Source organism: Carlito syrichta, unplaced genomic scaffold (assembly GCF_000164805.1).
Source record: "Carlito syrichta isolate Samal-C Ts95f unplaced genomic scaffold, Tarsius_syrichta-2.0.1 Scaffold313936, whole genome shotgun sequence".
Classification (NCBI taxonomy): domain Eukaryota; kingdom Metazoa; phylum Chordata; class Mammalia; order Primates; family Tarsiidae; genus Carlito; species Carlito syrichta.
Window position 1 is genome coordinate 1,060,077 of NW_007258032.1, and position 22,153 is coordinate 1,082,229.

Below are 22,153 nucleotides of genomic sequence, written 5' to 3' on the forward strand. Positions count from 1 at the left end.
CACTCCAGTCTGGGCGACTGAGTGAGACTCCGACTCAAAAAAAAAAAAAAAAAAAGTTCTAATGGCCAGGTTTGGTGGCTCATGCCTGTAATCCCAGCACTTTGGGAGGCCAAGGCAAGAAGATTGCCTGAGCCCAGGAATTAGAGACCAGCCTGGGCAACATGGTGAGACCTCGTTTCTACAATAAAATTTAAAAAACTAGTCTGATGTTGTGGTATGTGTCTATAGTCCCAGCTGCTTGAAAGGCTAAGGCAGAAGGGGATCACCTGAGCCCAGCAGGCTGAAGCTATTGTAGCCATGATCATGCCCCTGCACTTCAGCCTCGGCGACAGAGTGAGACTCTGACTCAAAAAAAAAAAGAAAAAGTTATTTGCTGACATTTTATAAAAAGCAAAAGTAACTAAAAAGCATTAGATTTTTATTTGATTATTGTAATGGTTCACTCTAATGTATTACAAAAAGACTTTCTGGTTCAGCCTCTGATTATGTGAACAAGAAACTTGAATATTAAATATCCAATCTTATTTAAAATAAAATAAGATTCATTAACAAATATATACTGACCATGGCATTTTTTCATTCAGTAAATATATAAATACATGTTTAAGTATTTACAAATAAGTATATAAATACATACTTAAGTATTTATAAGTCAGCATAAAAATATTTAAGTGTTCACATATATAGATATAAAATCGATTTTGTTTTTTGTTTTTTTTTTTCATTTTTTGGTGTTTTTTTTGTTTTGTTTTGTTTGTTTTTGAGTTGGTGTCTCACTCCTTCACCCAGGCTGGGGTGCAGGGACACATGTCCTCATGGCCACCCCAGTATCAATCTTCTGGATTCCAGCAATCCTTCTGCCTCAGCCTTCTGAGTAACCGGAACTACAGATGCGCACTACCACGCCCGGCTATTTTTGTATTTTATTGTAGAGATGAGGTCTCATCAAGTTGCCTGGGCTGGTCTTGAACCCGCAGGCTCAGGCAGTCCCCTAGCCTCAACCTCCCAAAGTGCTGCAATTACAGGTTGAGCCACTAAACCCGGCCTAAAATTTATTTTATTTTATTTTATTTCTTTATTTTTTTGAGTTGGAGTCTCACTGTTGCCCAGACTGGAGTGCAGTGGCCGCTCCCTGCCACCGCAGCCTCGACCCGCGGGCTCAGGCAATCCACTCACCTCAGCCTCCCAAAGGCGTGGGATTATAGGCTGAGCCACCGAGCCCAGCCTAAAATTGATTTTAAATAGTGTTTTACCACCAGGCCTATATTTTAGTGTTTTGGATATTAATATTTTTGTCATCTTATGAAATCTGAACTTTATTCCCCTTTATATTTCCTTTTTTTTTTCTTTTTTTTTTTTGAGTTGGAGTCTCACTTCGTTGCCCAGGCTGGAGTGCAGTGACACACTCATGCCCACCCCAGTGTCAACCTCCTGGGCTCCAGCGATCCTTCTGCCTCAGCTCTCCAAGTAGCCAGAACTACAGGCGCATGCTACCATGCCCGGCTAATTTTTTGATTTATTGTAGAGACAAGGTCTTGCCAAGTTGCCCAGACTGGTCTCAAACCTGCAGGCTCAGGCAATTCACTCACCTTGGCTTCCCAAAGTGGTGGGATCACAGACTGAGCCACCGAGCCCAGCCCCCTTTATATTTCAGTTGCATCTTTATGGACATTTAATAAGATAGGACATCATTTGATTAAGTGAATGCTTTCTTTTTGAGCTTTTCCTGTTCTTTAAAACAGTTTTTTAATTTATATATTTTAAAATGGAGGAACATAATGGATGTATTCTTTTTACGTTATATTTGGTTTATAGTTAATGTTTCCTGCTTTATTGAAAGAAGCATTTTAACTAAATATGACTTTTTGCATATTTACTTCTCACCAAAAAAAGTATAAAAGGATAGTCAATTATATTTATTTTACTACCAGGAAATAGTTTAAGTGGGTATTGAAATAATAAGTCATTTTGTTCTTTTCCTACAATATGGTAAGGTTTTATTATTTCAAAGTGATGGATGACTTACCATTTGCCTCTTTCATTCAAGCAGGATTTCCAGCTAACACTGAAGCTGAGAGACACACCACATTTTATTCTTTGCCATCTTCATTGGAAAGAACACCCACCAAAATGACAACATCCCAGAAGGTTACCTTTTGTTCTCATGGCAATTCAGCTTTCCAGCCAATAGCATCAAGCTGCAAAATTGTGCCACAAAGTCAGATTCCCAATCCTGAGTCACCTGGAAAATCCTTCCAGCCCATCACAATGAGTTGCAAGATTGTGTCAGGTATGCAGAAGATGCGTTGAAGGAAGATGATGGGCATGGAGTTGATTGGATGTCAAAATTGTTGGAATTACAAAACTATGGCTCTTCCCCCCTTAAATTCTTCTAAGTAGTATTTGTTTAACAAAAGAGTTAATCACTGCTGATGGGAAAAGTCACAAAGCAAAATCAAAACACATTCATATGGAACTAGTTTTTGAATGAGGAAAGAAATGAAACTCAAAATGGTCAAATTTTTTCTCCTAGTCACAGTTAAAGTTTGCTAGAATATATGGCAGAAACTAAGGTAGGAGTTGTGGTTAGGATTATATATGGAACTAGTAGTAGAAAAAAATTTAGAGGCCTTCTGACTTGGAGTTAAGCCTTAAGGGCTGGAATTGGTTTGGAATTGAAATATCTTTTATTCTCTCTCTAATCACAGTAGAAAATTAGGTAATTCTGAGACTTTTTCCGCTGAGATTGGATTGTCCTTTGCCTTGTGACAGTTTGACATTTATGTTAAGTAAACTTTTAGTAAGAATATACTTTATGGTTTTGGCTTTACCACCTCAGAAAAGACATGGAAGAGGGCAACTGAAAATATCCAGTCGGCATCCGGAGGGCTTCTCTATATACTTAGAAGAAGAGAGGGAAAGGAATGCTGGGTGCTAAAAGTAGACAGCAAAGCTGAAATAGAATCCAAATTTTTGAAATTGATAAGAGGTAAAGAATGTATAATTTCACTATCAGAAACATTTTGAAGCTTGCTGCTTCAGAGGTGGAATAGGTTGAACGTATAAATAGGTTTGAGATTTAGAGAAATTAATAGATGAGTGATTTGATCAGTAAAGACAGTTGAGAATGTTAACCTGTCCACTGGAAACCTTGGAGAGTATTTTATGGTAACACAGATCTTTCTAGATTGTGACGTGACATGGTATTGACAGAGACTTTTGTCTTGAGTAGGTGACTATTACATTTTCCTGCTCAAAATTAATTGCAGGTCTCAATACACGAGGTTCCTAAATCTAATTGTTCACTTACTAATTTTCTTCCTAATAATCTCCCTGTCCATGATGTTAAGGGATTTATCATGTCAAGATTCAGCAGTTCCACCCTTATACTGCTTTTTGAACTTTGATGTGCATACCAGAGAATCTCATTAAAATGTAGATTTATATTCAGTAGGTCTGGGGTGGGACCTTAAAATGAGTTTCTGACAAGTTTCCTCAGTGAAGTCGATACAGGATATAAGGATGCAGAGAGTGAAATGTATTACCCTCTGGACTCTGCTGCTGCTGGGTACCTACAGCATACTGTCCTGTTCTCTTTTCCCAATCTGTCACCTTTGTCTTGGTGGCGCTGTTCTCCATCTTGGTCCTTGACATCTTAGATGAGTTGAATATATGTGATTTGTTTCCCTTCTCTCTTTTAATTAATAAGGTTCCCCAATATCAACTCCAAGCCCATCACCATTGCCTCGAACCCCAACTTCCACTCCAGTCCATGTGAAGCAAGGCACTGCCAGCGCCGTTATTAATAATCCTTATGTTATCATGGACAAGCCTGGGCAGGTTATTGGAGCCACCACTCCCAGTACAGGTGTGTCATTGATCAGTATTGGTACACAGTTCGAAAGATTGAGTCTTTATTCCAACATAATCCTGGTATGATTTAGTGGTTATGTTTGGGAGAATGACATCTCTATCCATAACCAAGAAGAGGAAATTAATGTAAAAGTAACCCCAATACTATTTCTCTGAGGGAAGATTCATTCTTGGTAAAAGTTGCATTTTTAGGAATTTAGTTAGGTTTTTTTTTTTTTTTAATTTTTAAAAATTAAAGGTGGACCTTCATTTTCTAAAAAATAACAGTTGGCTTTATTTTCATTTGGAAGACTTACTCTTTTGGGGCCTGCAAGCCTGCTTTTCCAAGCAGCTTCATGGGTCATAGGCATTTCTCTCCAGTCACATACAAAAGTAATATTTACTTTTTGACAAGATACATTTTGCTTTTGGGAGGGAAATTGGAACCAGCAGTTACAAATAGAGCTCTAATAGGAAGAAGAAGTTATTAGATTCACTGTGTTTGTCTTCATAATACCCTACATTGTGCTTTTTAGGGTTTTTTGAAGTGCTTTCACTAACATGATTATTCCCTTCATTTAACCTGTATTTAAATACATACTCCTAAGTATAAACTTCCTGCTTTCACTTCTAATTAAGGGAAACAGAAGAAAAATGAAATAAAAGGGATGACTGTAAGGTAATGAGGTTGATGGATTGATTTTTTTGAAATATTGGATTATTTAACAGCCATGAATGTATGTTGGGCTTTTCTGAGTAGTTTTTTCTTTTTCTTTTTTTTTTTGTCCGGAAAAGCTGAGCATTTTAACAGTGAATGTAATTGTGGAGCTCCTTTAAAAAAATACAGTGTTGGCTGGGCGTGGTGGCTCAGCCTATAATCCCAGCACTTTGGGAGGCCGAGGCAATTGGATTGCCTGAGCCTGTGGGTTCGAAACCAGCCTGGGCAATTTGGCGAGACCTCATCTCAACGATGAAATCAAAAATTAGCTGGGCACAGTAGCACATGTCTGTAGTTTGAGCTACACGGAAGGCTGAGGTACAAGGATCATTGGAGCCCTACAGGTCAACGCTGGGGTGGCCGTGAATGTGTCACTGCACTCCAGTCTGAGCGACGGACTAAGACTTTGACTCCAAAAAGCAAACAAGCAAAAAAATACAGGGTTCAGGGCTTACCTAACCTCCTTTTGGACATACTTAGGGATGTCAAGTAAGTGTCCTTTGAGGATGTTCAGTTTTAGCAATCAGTTAAAAGTCTTTATAAGTTTGGTAAGTGGAGTAGGTGATTAAATACTATTTTGCGTCTTCACTTATTGTTGACTATAGATATTGTTGACTTATTGTGACTTATTTTTTTCAGACCCTAAAAAGCAGTTGTACAGAGGGCCTTTAAGATGTTTAATGTTGGCACTGTTTTGGAATGGGTAGAAACGTTCTAGTGAAACTACATTGAAGGAACTGACACTCATGTGAATGCATACATTCTGGCATATCTGATAAGCAACAAATGTAATCATGTTATATCCCTTGTTATATAAGAGTAGAATATATAATGTGTACTCACTTACTTCTACACATCCTTACTAGCCTTTGATTCCTCTTGAGATTGAGCATGTGAGCAGCTTGTTAGGAATGAGTCCTTAAGTGTTTTTTTCCAGGAGAGTTTCAGGGTTGTGAGTTTTCAAACCTTAAAAATGGAAAAGAAATAGTGGGAAAGAGGGGAGGGTGGTAGAAAATGCTTTAAAATTACATTTTGCAAGCTTTTCTTTGTTTATATTTTATATTTAAATGTGCCTTGCTTATCAGGAAGTCCTACAAACAAGATCTCTACGGCTTCTCAGGTCTCTCAAGGAACAGGTTCCCCCATTCCTAAAATTCATGGAAGTAGTTTTGTAACATCTACTGTCAAGGTAACACTCTTATTTCATTATTGTACTTTGCTGTGGTTTCTGAAGATAATATGTTCTGCCTCAGCAGGAATGTTTCAGTTGATGATGTAAATTTCACCAAGTAGACTCTTGAAGTTGATAAGTATCTTGAAGATCATCTGCTCTAGACTCTATCTACCTTGGATCTTTTCCTAGCATAGAACATACTTCTCAGCACTTCTATCAAATGATCACTCAATACTATTTGAAAACACACTGTGATGAGGAGTTGGCCTTATTTACTTGGACAGCTTTGTTAAAAATATTTCTTTATAAAAATACTCATTTGACAGCACATTTTTCTATATTTTGTACATTTTCTGTATTGGAACCACCAAGAAGTAAATAACACAACCAGTTCCCAACTTAGTTTTTCAGCTTTACCCTGGTACAAGAGCAATAGACAGTCAGTGTACTTCCCAACTTATGATGGAGTTATGGATGGGCTTACCTGGACATACCCTCAGTAGAGAAGCATTTGTATTTCCTTTTCCATGTGTAATAAGCCTTTCAGTTATTTAAAAATAACTTATCTTCACAAAGTCTCCCCCCCTTCTTTAGGGTACTCGGTCCTTTGGAATTTGGAACTCCAAATATGATCTAACTTATTCAGATCAAAGTGCTAAATACCTGCTCACTGTTTGGTTAATTATTCAACTTACTTGTCATGGCTGCCTAAGTGTAAAGCCTTTGAGGTATGAACTCTTATCTGAGAGCCCCCGAGACTGCAAAGATTATCTCTTTCATGACAAGTGTCTGACACAGATTTCTTATATTTAGACAATATTGAATGGTTTCCTGGTCCAAAGCAAGATTTTTTTCTAAATTCTGTATAGTCTGTGAGCACTGTGTTATATGAATGTCTGAACTGTAGTAGTTACTTAGAAGGTCTTAACTCTGCTAGTTTATTTATTTTTTTTGGTTTTGTTTCGTTTTGTTTTGTTTTGTTTTGAATTGGAGTCTCACTCTGTCGCCTAGACTGGAGTGCAGTGGCCGCTCCTGGCCACCGCAGCCTCGACCTGTGTTGATGATCTTTCATTACACAGTCAAGAAGTATTCTTAATTTTGTTTCTTGCCCCTATTAGGTAATTATGACAAATTGCCTCTGAGATTTGCCTTTCATGTTTGAGAATTGGCAATTGTTTTTAGTGTTGTCCTTTGTTGTCTTTGCATATGCTGATTTTTATTCAGGTTCTTAATTATTATTGAAAAGTTTTCCCTTGCATTTTGGGTATTTATTGAGTAAATTTTACAAATCAAGTTGAGTACTATTAAAAGAGAATATATATTGAAATATTGCAACTGCCTGTTTTTTTGAATAAGTCCTGTATATATGAATGAGTTCTGTTCTGAGAGTGCATTTTTAAATCTAATTTGTTCATAAATCCAACAGAGTTAGCCTAAGTACCCAACTAATTCAGTCGGTTATATGGTATCAGCTATATTGCCGCTGCTTTTATGCTTGCTTCCAGATATCCTGGGCTTAAAATAAAGATACTATACTACTGTACTCTACACAGTACTGTTCAGTAAAGCACAAAAGCACAACCACTTGTAGAGGATGCACACATGTGACAATGTATGCCAGATACATTAACTAACTTACATGATTAGACATGCAAACACACATTTACATCTTTGAAAGTTCACAACTTGAAGGTTTGTATGTAGGGGACTTACTGTATTTATTTATTTAGTGCCTAGACTCTAGGGATAGAAAAGAAACAAAATACAGTCCCTGTCCTTTAATGGTTTATCATGTGGCAGGGTCAAACCAAGAAAGCAACCAAATATCAAAGGTACTAAGATAGAAGTCTTTACAAGCCAGGTGCAGTGGCTCACGCCTGTAATCCCAATACTTTGGGAGGCGGAGGCAAAAGGATTGTCTGAGCTCAGGGGTTTGAGACCAGCCTGAGCAACATGGAGAGACCTTATCTCTATAAAATATCATAAAATTGGCCGGGTGTGGTGGCGCACACCTGTGGTTCCAGTTTCTTGGAAGGCTGAGATGGGAAGATCACCTGACCCAGCAGGTCGAGGCTATGGTGACCATGAGCGTGCCACTGCACTGCAGCCTGGGTGACAGAGTGAGACTGACTAAAAAAAAAAAAAGAAGAAGTTGTTTTTACAGTATACAGCAGGACACAGATGAATAGGTTCTTGCTAAATTGCATATTTTCTTTGCATTTGGTTTCTAAAACAATATTAAAATGCAGGTGTAGAGGCTTGGAAGACCTCAAAGAGTTTTGGGCTTTTTGATTTGTTTTATCTTTTGGTGGTTATGTTGCTAGAGAATCTGACAGGTTTGTATTAAACATAAGTGACTAGAATATCTGAAATCACTCATTTATCCTGATTGTAAAATATATGTTTTTGCACACACACAGCAGGAGGATTCTTTGTTTGCATCTATGCCACCTCTTTGCCCAATTGGGAGTCACCCTAAAGTTCAAAGCCCCAAACCTATAACTGGAGGACTTGGAGCTTTCACAAAAGTGAGTATTGATTAGGGCATGCTCCCACAAGTCAAGGTGGTCTTGTTTGTCTGGTTTGCTCATCCTTTTTGTGGCATGTTGATTGCCCTTCTGATGGAGTTGTTGTTTTTTTTTTTAACAGATCAAGTGTTATTAACTTACTCATCCCTGAAAACAGAATAGATTCATAAGTTAGTAGCTCCTTTTAATGAGATGTTTGTGGATATTTTTCATTGTCGTATTTGTTGCAAGGTGATCATCAAACAGGAGCCTGGTGAAGCCCCTCATGTGCCCACAACAGGAACTGCCAGCCAGTCACCACTCCCACAGTACTTGACTGTGAAAGGGGGTCACATGATAGCCGTGTCCCCTCAAAAACAGGTCATAACTGCTGGAGAAGGGACTACCCAGTCACCAAAGATTCAGCCTTCCAAGGTTAGTGTTGAATAGGGATGGAAAGGGTGGCATGTAAATGAATGTTGTTTGCTTAAGTAATTGACAAATGCTGAAAAGATTTAGGATGTCAAGGTTGTTGATCCCATAAAAAACTGTACATGAAAGCCCAGTTGGAAAAGCGCCTTGGTTTGTATTAAACCCTTCTGCTCCTATGGTAATCATTGATAAGAACAGGAGTATGTATTATAGAGAGTCCAGGAATGGTCCAAGAAGCAAAGGAACCTTGTGTTGTCTCTGGCAGTGAAGGCTACTGACTTCATGGACACAGCTTTCCACTTGCCTCAAATCTAAAATGAGCCTGCTGTGATACTTGTTAGTTTGTTTACACCACTGATTCTTGGCTCTCTGTAGAGATTATTTTCCTTACAGTTTTGAGGTGTGGGGGAATTAATGTATTAGGAGAACTGTAAGATATCTCATAGATCCATGTTTTTCTGAATCAATTAGAAAGCTGGTCGTGTATCACTTAATAATGGGTATGTTCTGAGAAATGTATCATTAGGCGATTTCATTGTTGTGCAGACATCATAAGTACACTTACACAAACCTAAATGGTGTAGCCTACTACACACCTAGACTATATGGCACAGCCTCTTGCTCCTATGCTGTAGACCTGTACAGCATGTTACTACTGTACTGAATACTGTAGGCAGTTGTAACACAGTGGTAAATGTTTGTGGATCTAAACATCTAATCATAGAAAAGGTACTGCAAAATATGACATAAAAATCCCATAGGACCACTTTCGTGTATGTAGCCTATTGTTATATGGTATGTGGCTGTAGTGTCTCTTGAGTACTTTTGTGTGCTTTGCTCATATTTATTCGTTATTACAATACTCTTACAACCCTGCAAGGTGAATATTTTAACCTTCATCTTACAAATGAGAAAACTGTGGCCCTGAAAGCAGCTTCCTCAAGAGCCAGTAAGTGACTGAGGGTTGGAGCCCAGGCCTGGTAATTCGAAACTCCTCATTCCAGAACTAATGAAAATTCATGAGCCGTTGTCTTTAACCTAAGCTTGCTTTTAGAACACCCAGAGTTAAATTATCTTCATTTATTGGCAGTTGTACTTTAAAACAATTAAGAATATTATGTAGGTGTTTGTTTTTCAACTTGAAAGCTAGCCTATTCACGAGGATTGAATTGTTTTGATAGAAATTCTGTAAAATGAAGGAAAAAGATATAGATCTTTGCTAGATGAGAATCAAGATAAAAATTAATAGTTTTAGGTTGTTCTGAAATCTGTAGCAATTTATCTACTTTCCCAAACTTAACATAGTTATAAAAATCATCCTCTGATTAAAAAAATACAGATACCTAGGCCCTGTCTCAAACTTACTGAGTCAGAGTTGCCTTGGGAGCCCTGGGAACCTGGATTTTTAATAAGCTTCCCTGGTGTTTCATTTGCTTTGGCAGATTTATGAACTATAGAGCTACAGCATCAAATTAGACATCGAGGCTTCCATGCCAGAATCACTAAGACAGGCATCCCCACTGCTGCCTCAGACCCCTCTGTTGTTTTGGCTTTGGGTATAAGCGTTCTGTCAAAATCCTTCAGTGAGTCTGTTACCATCATTTGAAATTTTTATTCAGCCTTATATGTTCCTCAAAATCTGTTCCGCTTTACATTGAGATATATGGATTTACTGATTTAGGTTGTGAATCAATTTAGCATTGCTATTTATGCTTTGGGATAAATTTCCACTTTTTGCCACTTTTCTTCTTGGCCGCCCACTCCTCAAGTGCTGCTGAACAACTGTGCTGTCTTGGCACATCACCACCTACTTAATGGTAATATAGGACTAAGAGAAAGTAGGCGAGTTTGTGCATTCTAGAATGCCCTGAATATGGTTTAAGAACACCTGAAAAAGAACCACAGCAGAGTGTGAAGACCTGCAAAGAATTGCACAGAAGCAGCAGAGCATGAGAAAAGACATTGCTGTTCATCCTGGGACTTCAGTGCAGGCTTAGCACTCCAGAGAAGGCGGTGTGTCTGCAAGTACAGACTGTCAGGTTATCGCATAGGTACATTCTTAGAAACTATGCCAGAAAACAGACGGATCGAAAAAGTGGTTGTGTTTTACTGTTCATACAGCATTGGCACAATAGAAACACAGCTTATCTGTTTCTTGAAACTGGGGAGAGGTGCTGCCCTTGATATGAAAAAGAGCAGCTGAGGAATCAGTGGGCACATATGGGAAGGCAGCTGTGTGTTACTGTAAAAGGAGCCCAGGCTTTACAATTCGAGCTTGTTGTAAATCTCAGGTCTCAGCCACTCATTATTCTGTGACCTGGGCAGGTTACTTCATCTCTCTGAGTCCTGGTTTTATCATCTAGCAAAAAGGAAGTAATGCCTTCTGTCTTTCAGGGTTGTAGGAGAATTCGAGATCATTGTATGTAAAGAACCTGGCCCAGAGCAGGTGCTCAGCAAATGTGAATATCAAGTGTACACATGCCCAATTACCATGGTAGTAGTTATCATTGAGCACTTGCAAATGGCTGTTTTTTGGAGTATCTGGAGGGAAAATCACATGTATAGAATCTGCAGGTTGCTGAAGTAAATTCTGACTTGCCAAAGGTGTATGCACAGGGCATAGAGAGGGCAGAAATAGAAACAATGAGTCAAAGTGAAGTATTTATAACAAATATAGAACAAAGGGTGTCTGCTTTGTCAAGCTAGAAGGAAATTAGCAGCAGAGAGGGAAATGTTGTAGAATGGGAAGAGGATAAGAGTAGTGGAGTTCAAGTTCTAGGCAAAAATGTTGTGCTGTTAAAAACTAACTTGGGATGTTGACGTCCTATTTAAGAGCTCATATCCATTGTGGTTTCCATAATCAGCTGCACAGAGCTTTTCCTAGTAGAATGCAGACTTCCTCATTCTCCTGTGGTCCTGTTCATTGTTGGCTATTCTCTCTCCCCCCCACACACACACAAAATTTGAGGGGGCCGCCAGAGGGGAGATTCTTTCCATGAGTTTGCACATAGAGGATCAACTCTGCTGAGAAAGACTGCCCTCCAGTGGCCGACTAGAAACACCATGTTTTATCAGGCTTTTGGAGAAATGTTCATGTCTTGGAAACCTTGAAGCAGTTGGTACAAGAAGGAAAAAGCAAGTCAGAGGCATGGAATTTGGGGAAAGAAATTTAAATAGGTTTAATAAGTGAGTATTGTTTTATTTTAAATCTTTGCATTCTTTGTTAGTTTAGGAACATGAAAATAGATTGTAATTTAACTTATGGGATAGACTTTTATGTTTGATATGTGTAGATATGAAGATTCCTATATTAGGAAGAAAGTTCAAGTACTACATCAGATAAATCCAAACACCAGAGGCTTAAATAAGTTTATTTGTCTCCCTCCTAGAAGACCAGTAGGCATTTCGCTTTGTGTTTCCACAGTCATCAAGAATCTAGACTCCTGCCTTTTTGCTCTGCAAAAGTGTTCTCAAAATGTGTTTTTCAACTTGTGGGCTAAGATACATGCTTCATCTCATGCCTCCATGTTCACACTTGTCACCAGTGGGGAGGGAACAAGGGGAAGGCTGAGGCCGGGCACAGCCCAGAAGTTGCACTCGTCACTTTTGCTCACATCCCTTTAGTCAGAAATCAGACAGCCACACCTAGGTTCAGGGAGGCTGGGAAACACAGTCATGATTCTGTGGTGGCCATGCCCTAGCTGAAGGCTGGGTGGGGGGAGATTACAAAAGAAGAAAGAAGGCATGGATATTGGGGTTACAGTAGCAGTTTCTGCCATACTTTAACAATGTTTTTCTACGTTAAGAATTTTTGGGAGGGTGAAGGGGTTGGGCATAGTGGCTCATGTCCATATTTTCAGCACTTTGGGAGGCTGAAGGCAAGAGGACTGATTGAGACCAGGAGTTCAAAGCTACCTGGTAACATAGTGAGACCCTGTCTCTTAAAAAAGAAAACCAGGCATGGTGGTATGCACCTATAGTCCCAACTATTCAGAAAGCTGAGCTGGGCTTGAGCCTAGGAATTTTAAACTGCAGTGAGCTGTGACCACACGACTACATTCCATCATGGGCAGCAGAACAAGACCCTTTCTCTAAAAATTAAAAAAAGGCGACCAGACTCGGTGGCTCAGCCTGTAATCCCACTACTTTGGGAGGCCAAGGTGAGTGGATTACCTGAGCCTGCAGATTCAAGATCAGCCCAGCAACTGGGCGAGACCTCGTTTCTACAGTTTAAAAAAAACAGAAATAGCTGGGCGTGGTAGCATGCACCTGTAGTTTCGGCTACTTGGAAGGCTGAGGCAGAAGGATCGCTGAAGGCCAGCAGGTCAACGCTGGGGTGACTGTGAGCTTGCCACTGCACCCCAGCCTGGATAACAGAGTGAGACTCCAACTCAAAAAAGAAAAGAAAAGAAAAAATTTTGTTTTCATAAATGTACAGAAAAGTTCTTGATTAGTACAAAAGGTTTCCGTATCTCCACATCTGTGGGGGGATGACCTTGCCTGGCACTGTGGCCACAGAAACTCTCCAGGTCTTGTACAGACTGAAGCTCTTAGAGTTAGAATAAAGATGTAGGTATAGGTAATGTGTTTCAACCAAGCCAAGAGAGCTGGGGTGGGGGGGTGCTCATCTCCATTCTAGGTGAACTTATTTGTTTTCATTGGTTCTTCTATTCTTTTGTTTCTTCTTTCCTTCCCTCCTTCCTTAAACATTCATTAAAGTAGAAAGAATAGTATAATGAAAGCCAAGTGCCCATTGCCCAGTTTCAACAGTCATCAGCACCTTGCTAATTTGATTCCTCATTCTGGAATATTTTAAGCAGACCCCAGATGCTATATAATTTCACTCAAGATTAATTTCTGTTTGACTAACTGAATCTGGGGTTTACGATGAAGGTTTCTGCCATGTCTAACTGCTGAAGACAGCAGGTGTCTGTCCTGTGGCCTTTCTTTCCTAGTCTGCTTTCAGCCTCACGGGTGCCATTATTCAGCTCACAGCAAATGTCCTGGTTAGCAGCAACCATTGTCATGTTAGCTAGGCATTTCATGAACTCATCTTCATTTTGCTTCATGGTTTTCTGAGGTATTATCTGTATGTAATAGATGAGGACGCTAGTGCTAAAACTCAGGAAGGTTAATTAATTAATCGAGGGTAACTAACTGCAGCTGACCTGGGAAACCAGGTCCACCTGCTGACAAAAAACATGCACTCTTTCTTCTTTGTTACATGGTGCTTTATAGTAGTTGATTAGGAGCCTATTTCTTCATATCAGTCTTACCATCCAAGCACATGGCAAATGTGTTTTACTCAGTCTTTAAACAGAAACCATGTATGATTTAATATTTATTTAAAACATCCCATTCATCAGTTGCCTATGGTTTATCATTTCATCTCCTGAGTAATCCTGTTCTAAGTTTAGAAGTGTTCTAAAATTTCAATAAAATACAGAATAATATAATCAATGTCTACATATTCTCCATCCCAAATTAGTACATTCCTATTTACTTCAGATCTTTTTTTCCTCCAAATAAAACATGACTTATAAAGTAGATGTCCACTTTGTTCTTCCCAAAAGTAACATTCTTCTGACTTTGATGTGTGGCCCACCAGTCTGTACTTTTATTACACAAATACTTAACTATAGAAAACATGTAGGATTGTTTGTGTTTTGAAGATATGCATAAAAGATCTTTCTGTTTACATTTTTCTGCAACTCCCTTTTTACTCAATATGCATTCTTTCAGTCTTTATGCTAATGCATAGTTCTAGTTCATTTTTATTAATCTGTGGTATTTCATTGTGTGTCTTACACATTTTATCTGTACTACATTTTATCTATTCCTCTTTCTGCAGACATGGAAAATGTTGCTACATGCTATAGACATTAAGTTGCTAACAGTTTTTTGTGAAATGTAACAGCATTACAAATAATGCTACATTGGATATTTTTGTGTATGTTTCCTTGAGCACACTTCTAAAATTTTTCTAGGATATATTTCTAAAAGTAGAATTCCTTCTGTATGAGGTATGTGAATTTTCAATTTTAGCAGAAATGTCATTGCCCCTCTGGAATGACTGTACAAATTTACCTTTCTACCAGCTGTGAACAAAAGTTTCTGTTTCCTCATAGCCTGTAGCCAGTTCTTGGTGTTATCAGACTTTAAACTTTTTCTTTTCTTGTTTTTTTTGGCCAATCTGATGGGTGAAAAGCACTTCCTATTTTCTCTTTTTTGTCTTAGGAAGACAGGTTATTTGTATTTCTCATAACCTTATGAAAGTCTTTTCTGGTGAGAAGTTCTTTTTATGAAATAAAGAGCTAGGAAGTGGGAGACATTGCCCTAATTTGCCATTAATTAAATGTTTCTTTTAATTTAATATCCTACTGTTTACTTTTTGTTATAACAACAGTTCCAGAATATTACTTTACTTGAAAGAGATCACTTTACTTCCAGAACCAAGTATTTCTGACTTTTATTATTTGGACACTGAGGTATTTGATTTTTAAATCTAATTAAATAGTACCCTTGTTTAAACTTTTTCCTTTTTAACCAGATGTCTACCTTCAAGAAGAGAAAAGTTGAGGAAGAGATACAGAGAAAGATAACTTTTCTTAAAAATCAGTTGAGAGGTGGCAGGGAGCTGTGGCTCACGCCTATAACCATGCCAGGCGTGGTTGTGCGTGCCTGTAGTTCCAACTACTTGGAAGACTGAGGTGGAAGGATCTCCTGAGTCTAGCAGGTTGAGGCTGCGGTAGCTGTGAGTGTGCCACTGTACTCCAGCCTGGGCGACAGAGTGAGACTCTAACTAAAAAAAAAAAAAAAAAATCAATTGGAAGAAACATCACATGGTATACTGCATAATAAATGATAGGAGCTGTTAGGAGTTATAGAGATGAAAAAAGAAATAACTACTTCAGGTGGAGATAATATGTAAGAGGTGATATTTTAAAGTGTCTAGTGGCATTGAGAGTTCTTTATGAGATTGTTTATTGCAGTTTTTCATAATGTGAAGTTTAAAATTACTTAACCAACAATAGTAAAATGTTTATATGGGTTTTGGTAAACCTATTCAAATATATTATTATTTGGTCATTTAAAATTTTTTGAAAAATAATGTTAGAAAATGCTTGTGGTATGTAATTTAAAAGCTATAAAACTATATCTACAGTGTGATCCCAATGCTGATTTAACGTACATTAGAAAGAATTGGAAGTAAGTACATTAAAATGTTAAGAGATTATTTCTGGATGCATAGAACCTTTTTCTTTATAGCTCAGAATTTCCCAGATTTTCTATTAAAAAATTTTTATAATCAAAGTAAGTCATAAAAAATAGCTAAGGTAATACAATAGACTTTAACTTTTTTCCTTATAATATCCCAAATATAAGAAATACAGTTGTTGTTTCCCATCTGTCTAGGTAGTATTCCTAAATGACTGGGTTTGACTCGTGCCTTCTGTCTAGACCTTTGCTTTGTTCCTTGCCAGAGCAGAGTGACTACTGCTCTAAGAGCTCTTAAAGGGGCAATGAGAAGCACTGTTGGACTCTCCTCTGTTTTGGACAGGTTGTCGGGGTGCCCGTTGGATCTGCACTACCTTCAGCAGTGAAGCAGGCTGTGGCAATCAGCGGTGGCCAGATCCTGGTAGCCAAGGCCAGCTCCTCTGTCACGAAAGCAGTTGGTCCAAAACAAGTTGTGACTCAAGGAGTTGCCAAAGCAATTGTGAGTGGAGGTGGAGGAACCATTGTTGCTCAGCCAGTGCAGGCCTTAACGAAGGCCCAGGTCACCGCTGCTGGTCCTCAGAAGAGTGGATCCCAGGGTTCAGGTAACATAATAATCGGGGGCCCTTTCAGCAGCAGCTCTGTCCAAAATTTCCTTTGCTAGTGATTTTATTTGGTATTTGGCTCTGTTTAGGAAAGTGTAGTTTAGGTTGATGCTAGAAAATGTGTATAAAAATTTTTTTTTATTTTCATGAAACATTTTACACAGAAGTCTGTGAATAGTTTGCTTTAAGTTCACATACACACACACACACACTCATCCCTCTGTGGGGGGATTGGTTCTGGAACTCCCTACTACAGATAGAAAAATCTGCAGATGCTCAAGTCCCTTGTGTATAATGACATAGTATTTGCATATAACGTACATACATTCTCCCTTATACTTCAAATCATCTCTAGATTATTTATAATACCTAGTACATGTATGTGCTGTATAATAGTTGTTATACTGTATTGTTTGGGGAATAATGACAAAAATGTCTGTACATGTTCAATATTGATGCAACTGTTTTTTTTTTTTTTAGTCAGATACTTGAATTTTTTTTATCTGTGGTTGGCTAAATCCATGGATGTGAAACCCACAGCTACGTAGGGCTGATATACTTGCCAATAAAGTAGCAAATCTTGCCCTAACTTGACTTTAAGCAAATAGGGGGAAATGTGTGTTCATGCATAGATGGGGTGATTGTTTCATTAATTGTCTAAACTACAGTACTTTTGAGAGTAAAAGGAGTCACTATTAATTACAATGAAGCATAGGTGTAACCTAGAACTGTTCTCTGCAAAGCTAGGACATATGATCTCCCTATTTATATACAGATATAAATTAGTTTATGGAAGGCTCTTTTAGTCTGTACATTATTTTTTGTTAACAAGATGTTTTTAAAATGCTAGCCTTTAAAGCATTGTGCATCTAGGAAACAAACTGTAAATATACTGTTTGTTATTGTTTTTAAATAAGATTGTATTGTCCTGTATTTTAGAGTCTTACTCTTAGTTCCAATTTATCTTACACTTTGTCCTTTTTTTCCCTTTTTCCATTTTAGTCATGGCAACCTTGCAGCTGCCAGCCACTAACTTGGCCAACTTAGCAAATTTGCCCCCTGGTACTAAACTCTACCTTACCACGAACAGCAAGAACCCTTCTGGAAAAGGAAAGCTGCTGCTCATCCCTCAAGGAGCCATCCTGCGAGCTACCAACAATGCTAGTTAGTTACATCATTTGGTTCTTGGGTCTCTGAGTAGGTTCATCTTGTCCCCTGAGGGGTAGTTCTTGTTTCAGGAAGCATTTTTGTAACTCATTTTGGTGGTGTAATGGTAGCATTTGCCCGGATGGATTTAAAACATGCACATAATTGAACTAGAAATGGGTTTACTATTCAGAATTTGGTTTCAGGAATGAACCACACTGGAGAGGGAAGACAGTTGAGGCTGGGTGGGAGAAAGCTGTCTGCATGACCTGCCAGTGAAGAGTTCTTTCAGTGGCATCTGAAAATTGTCTAATGATACCTTAGGGAAGATCTGTTCACTTCTTGTAGCTGGAAACCTATTTTCATTCAAACGGGGGTAGGAATAGGATTGAAATCAAGTGTCTCTGTGCCATTGTTTGGATGTGCGTCTTACATGTGCTAGGTTTGGAGATGGAAAGAGAAATACAGGTTTTATCTCAGTGTGTGTGTGTCTTAAAGCCTCAAGGAAATTAGGCAGTTTCTCTAGAGTTACATAAACTTTTGCACTGATGTAGAGAGAAAAACCGTCTGGGCGGTGTTTAAAAGGAATGGGTAAGAAGAAATTATTTCCCTCTGAATCAGAAGTAAAATGGTACAGTGGTCAGGTTCGTTAGAAATCAGCCACTTTTTCCTAAATGCAGCGTGTAAGCTAATTGCCATTGTGTTCATTGACTATGATGCTCTTTTGCCCTGGTATTTTTTCCTCATACCTAAGCAGTGGTATGTCAAAAAGGTATGTAAGAAAGAGACAGTGTATTTACAGTTTTAAACAGGGAACTATTTAGATTCTTGTGATACCTTCAGGGTCAAAATAAACCATTGAGAAGGAATCTGTTTTAGTAATAATCACTGGAATTAAGGTGGAATTAAGGAGTTGAATGCTAATATTTGTTCTGGGAGTATTTATGGTCCAGGAAGTTCACATACATTATCTTACCAAATGGAAAGTTTAAAAAGTCTTTGAAGTAGGATTATAAAAACAAAAAAGAATGGGACCCTGGAATCCTTATATATATAAGGGAAGTCTTGATTTTTTCCAAAGCCAGAGAGACAGAAAATAGAGCACTATAGGCTAGGAGTGGTGCCTCAGCTTGTAATCCCAGCATTTTGGGAGGCTGAGGTGAGAGGATTGCCTGAACCCAGGGGTTTGAGACCAGCCTGGGCAATTTGGTGAGACCTCGTCTCTACAGTAAATCACAGAAAAAAACTAGCCAGGCATGGTGGTATGTGTCTGTATTTCCAGCTACTTTGAAGGCTGAGGCGGAAGGATCGCCTAAGCCCAGCAGGTCGAGGCTGTGGTAGCTGTGAATGTGCCACTGCACTCCAGCCTGGGCAACAAGAGTGAGAATCCAACTCAAAAAAAACAAAAACAAAAGAGAGCACTGCAAAATTACACTAAATTTCAACAATTACACTGAAATTGAATTAAATGCCCAAACGTTCCCGCACCTATCTGAGCAAATTTAAGTGTTGATGAAAACACTTGGCTAGAAAATGTCAGTAGCAGGCTCTCTTGATTGTCCAGCCAAGTCAAGACACTTGTCAAAGATAAGTTCTTCATTGTTCTCAAAGCTGAAACATGGTCGGCTACCATTCAATTGCAAGTAAATAGATTTAGATTTTCCTTTTTTTGAGTTGGAGTCTCACTCTGTCACCCAGACTGGAGCGGCCACTGCAGCCTCGACCTGCTGGGCTCAGGTGATCCTCCCATCTCGGCCATCCAAGTAGCTGGAACTACAGGTGCGCGCTACCACGCCCGGCTAATTTTTTGATTTATTGTAGAGATGAGGTCTCACCAAGTTGCCCAGACGGGTCTCGAACCCGCGGGCTCAGACAATTCACTCACCTCAGCCTCCCAAAGTGCAGGATTACAGGCTGAGCCACCGAGCCCGGCTTCGATTTTCTAACTCTAAGATACGCTTTTTTTCTTTCGTCACAGAACAGACAGATTACAGAAAAGAAGGAGAAAAATAGGCAGGGAAAAGGAAGGGCACTATAAGAGGGAACGTCCCTCTGCTTTATCTGTGTTTTCTGTTAAAACTTGGCTTGATACTTTTTATGATGTTGCTGCCTTTGGTGTATTTTTAGGTCTCCAGTCTGGCTCAGCTGCTGGCGGCAGTAGCGGTGCAGGAGGAGGGGGAACTGGAGGCAGTGGCAGTGGTGGTGGAGGAGGAACACCAGGAGGTGGAGGAACAACTGGAGGAGGAAGCCAAAATACCACCGGCCAGGCCGGGCTATCCCAGCACCTGACTTACACATCTTACATCCTTAAGCAGACTCCCCAGGTCTGGTTACTTGTGACTGATTTTTTAAATCCATTAGCTGTGTGATAGCTGCCTTTAATTGTAGTTGATTAACTTTTACAGCTCTGGGATCAGGGGTCAGTACTAACATTTTAGTCATGCTATAAATCTGTATCATCTTGTGCTTGCTTCGTGTTGAGGGGGAAAGAGAGATTCAGGAAGACTTAAGTAATTTATCCAAGATATGCCTGCTAAGTTAATGGTAGAGTTTGGGTTTAAACCCAGATCTTTCTGCCTCAAAGAAAGATTTCCATTATGCTAATTGCCTCTCAAATCCATGAGATAATACACTGTATTATGTACAGTTGAAAATTTGTCATAGAAAGGAGTAACCAAAGAGATAGTGTGAAGTTGTGGCATTTGGAGTTAGATTAGATTGGATTAGGATAGGGTTTCACCATCTTTCCCCTTGTCGCTGAAGGCTTGACTCCCCTCTAAGAAAAGCGTGATAGAATCTTGGTTCCAGATGTTCTTTTTGAGGAAGATGGGTAGTTGCAGTATGAATGATTCAATCTAGCTTTGAGCACTAGTTTGCAAAACTTCAGTTTCCCATAGCCTTTTCTGTAATTATGGTGCAAAGTTTGAGAAGCGGGAATAACTTGGAAGTGGCACTTAGAGCAGAACTTTTCCTTTCAATTATTTTACCCACGTTGCAAAATTGACAGGAGATCATTGTGACTTGTAACATGGGACCTTGTGTTTTACAGATTCAGAGCAATTCATTTAAATTTTGCAAATTACCGGTTAGTTCTTCATATTTTTTTCTAACTTAGGGCACATTTTTAGTTGGCCAGCCATCACCCCAGACTTCTGGAAAACAGCTGACTGCTGGGTCGGTGGTCCAGGGAACACTGGGAGTCAGCACAGCTTCTGCACAGGGGCAACAGACGCTGAAAGTCATCTCTGGACAGAAAACCACTTTGTTTACACAGGTAAGTACACACATGAACACGCCCCAAGTGTGTGGCGGTTATTTACAAATTTACAACTTTTCACAAAGAAATTAAGGTTACATAAGAATATGAACAATAAAATAGTATAGAAAAATAATAAATCTTTAGGTTTGGAAAATAGAAGAATGAGAAAATAGGGTTTATTCAGATACACAAACAGTAAGATATATACTGTACAATCCTGTACAGTTAATAAAATAAGGTATAAATTTGATAGTAAAAGCAAAATGAAAAAGCAAGATTAGTTATAAAATCACACTATTTGTGAGAGGGAAAAATAACACATAACATTTCTTTAGTGGCAACAAAGCCTTTCTTGACACGTCATTATAAAATTTATCTAAAACAGCTTCATGTAGAAGACTCTGAATGGTGTAATAGGTGATTTCAGCTACAATATCCATATAGTAAGTGCTGTAGTGGTTTGGTATATGTTTCTACAGCATTTTTAATGTAAACCAAAGAATAATGACAGGGAATTCTGACTGAGTAAGGGATATCATCGTCATTTCTAGGAGGATCCTATGGCTAAATCTCCAAAACTTAGCAAATGAAATAAGCAAAAGTCCAACAGGATATATACAACATGGTATCATTCATCCAAAAATTATGCATTTTCATGACTGTATGTAGATCAAAACATGAAATGAATATTAGATTTTTGTCATGCTTTTTCTGTTTCTATTGAGATGATCACATTGTTTTGTTTTTTGGTTTTTTTTTTTTTTTTTTTAGTTTGTTAATATGGTGAATTAAATTCATAGATATTGTTCAAATGTTAAACCAACTTTGCATTTCTGGTATAAACCCCACATGGTTGTCATATATTATCCTTTGTTCCTTTGTTGATATATTATTGGCTTTAATTTGATAAAATTTTGTCTAGAATTTTTACAAAGGATACTTGTCAGTAGTTTTCTTGTAATTTCTGTCTGGTTTGGAATCAGGGTAATGCTGACCTCATAAACTGAATTGGAAATTTTTCTATTTTTTGGGAGTTTATGTAGAATGGGTACTATTTCTTTCTTAACTCTTTAGTTGCATACACCGGTAAAGCCATATTGGCCTAGAGTTTTTCTAGTTGAAAAGTTTTTTAATGGCAATTTCAGTTTATTTTAATAGATATTGGACTGTTCAGAGGGAGATAAGGTAGTTTGTGACTTCAAAGAAAACTTTTCATTCAACTAAGGTATAAAGTTGATCATAATC

General features: G+C 38.5%; 1 protein-coding gene across 3 annotated transcripts in view; it reads left to right on the plus strand.

Moving 5' to 3' along the window:
- Nucleotides 1-22,153, plus strand: part of YEATS2 (YEATS domain containing 2) — a 94,701-nt gene that overhangs the window by 41,370 nt on the left and 31,178 nt on the right. For 2 of the 3 annotated variants that reach the window (XM_021718880.1, XM_021718879.1), the window contains 9 exons: nucleotides 2,048-2,290; nucleotides 3,710-3,868; nucleotides 5,656-5,759; nucleotides 8,165-8,272; nucleotides 8,504-8,686; nucleotides 16,245-16,503; nucleotides 17,506-17,667; nucleotides 19,777-19,973; nucleotides 20,765-20,923. In XM_021718880.1, the coding sequence (XP_021574555.1) occupies nucleotides 2,048-2,290; nucleotides 3,710-3,868; nucleotides 5,656-5,759; nucleotides 8,165-8,272; nucleotides 8,504-8,686; nucleotides 16,245-16,503; nucleotides 17,506-17,667; nucleotides 19,777-19,973; nucleotides 20,765-20,923 (1,574 nt within the window). The remainder of the gene's footprint in view (nucleotides 1-2,047; nucleotides 2,291-3,709; nucleotides 3,869-5,655; nucleotides 5,760-8,164; nucleotides 8,273-8,503; nucleotides 8,687-16,244; nucleotides 16,504-17,505; nucleotides 17,668-19,776; nucleotides 19,974-20,764; nucleotides 20,924-22,153) is intronic. The other variant, XM_021718881.1, reaches the window with a different exon arrangement.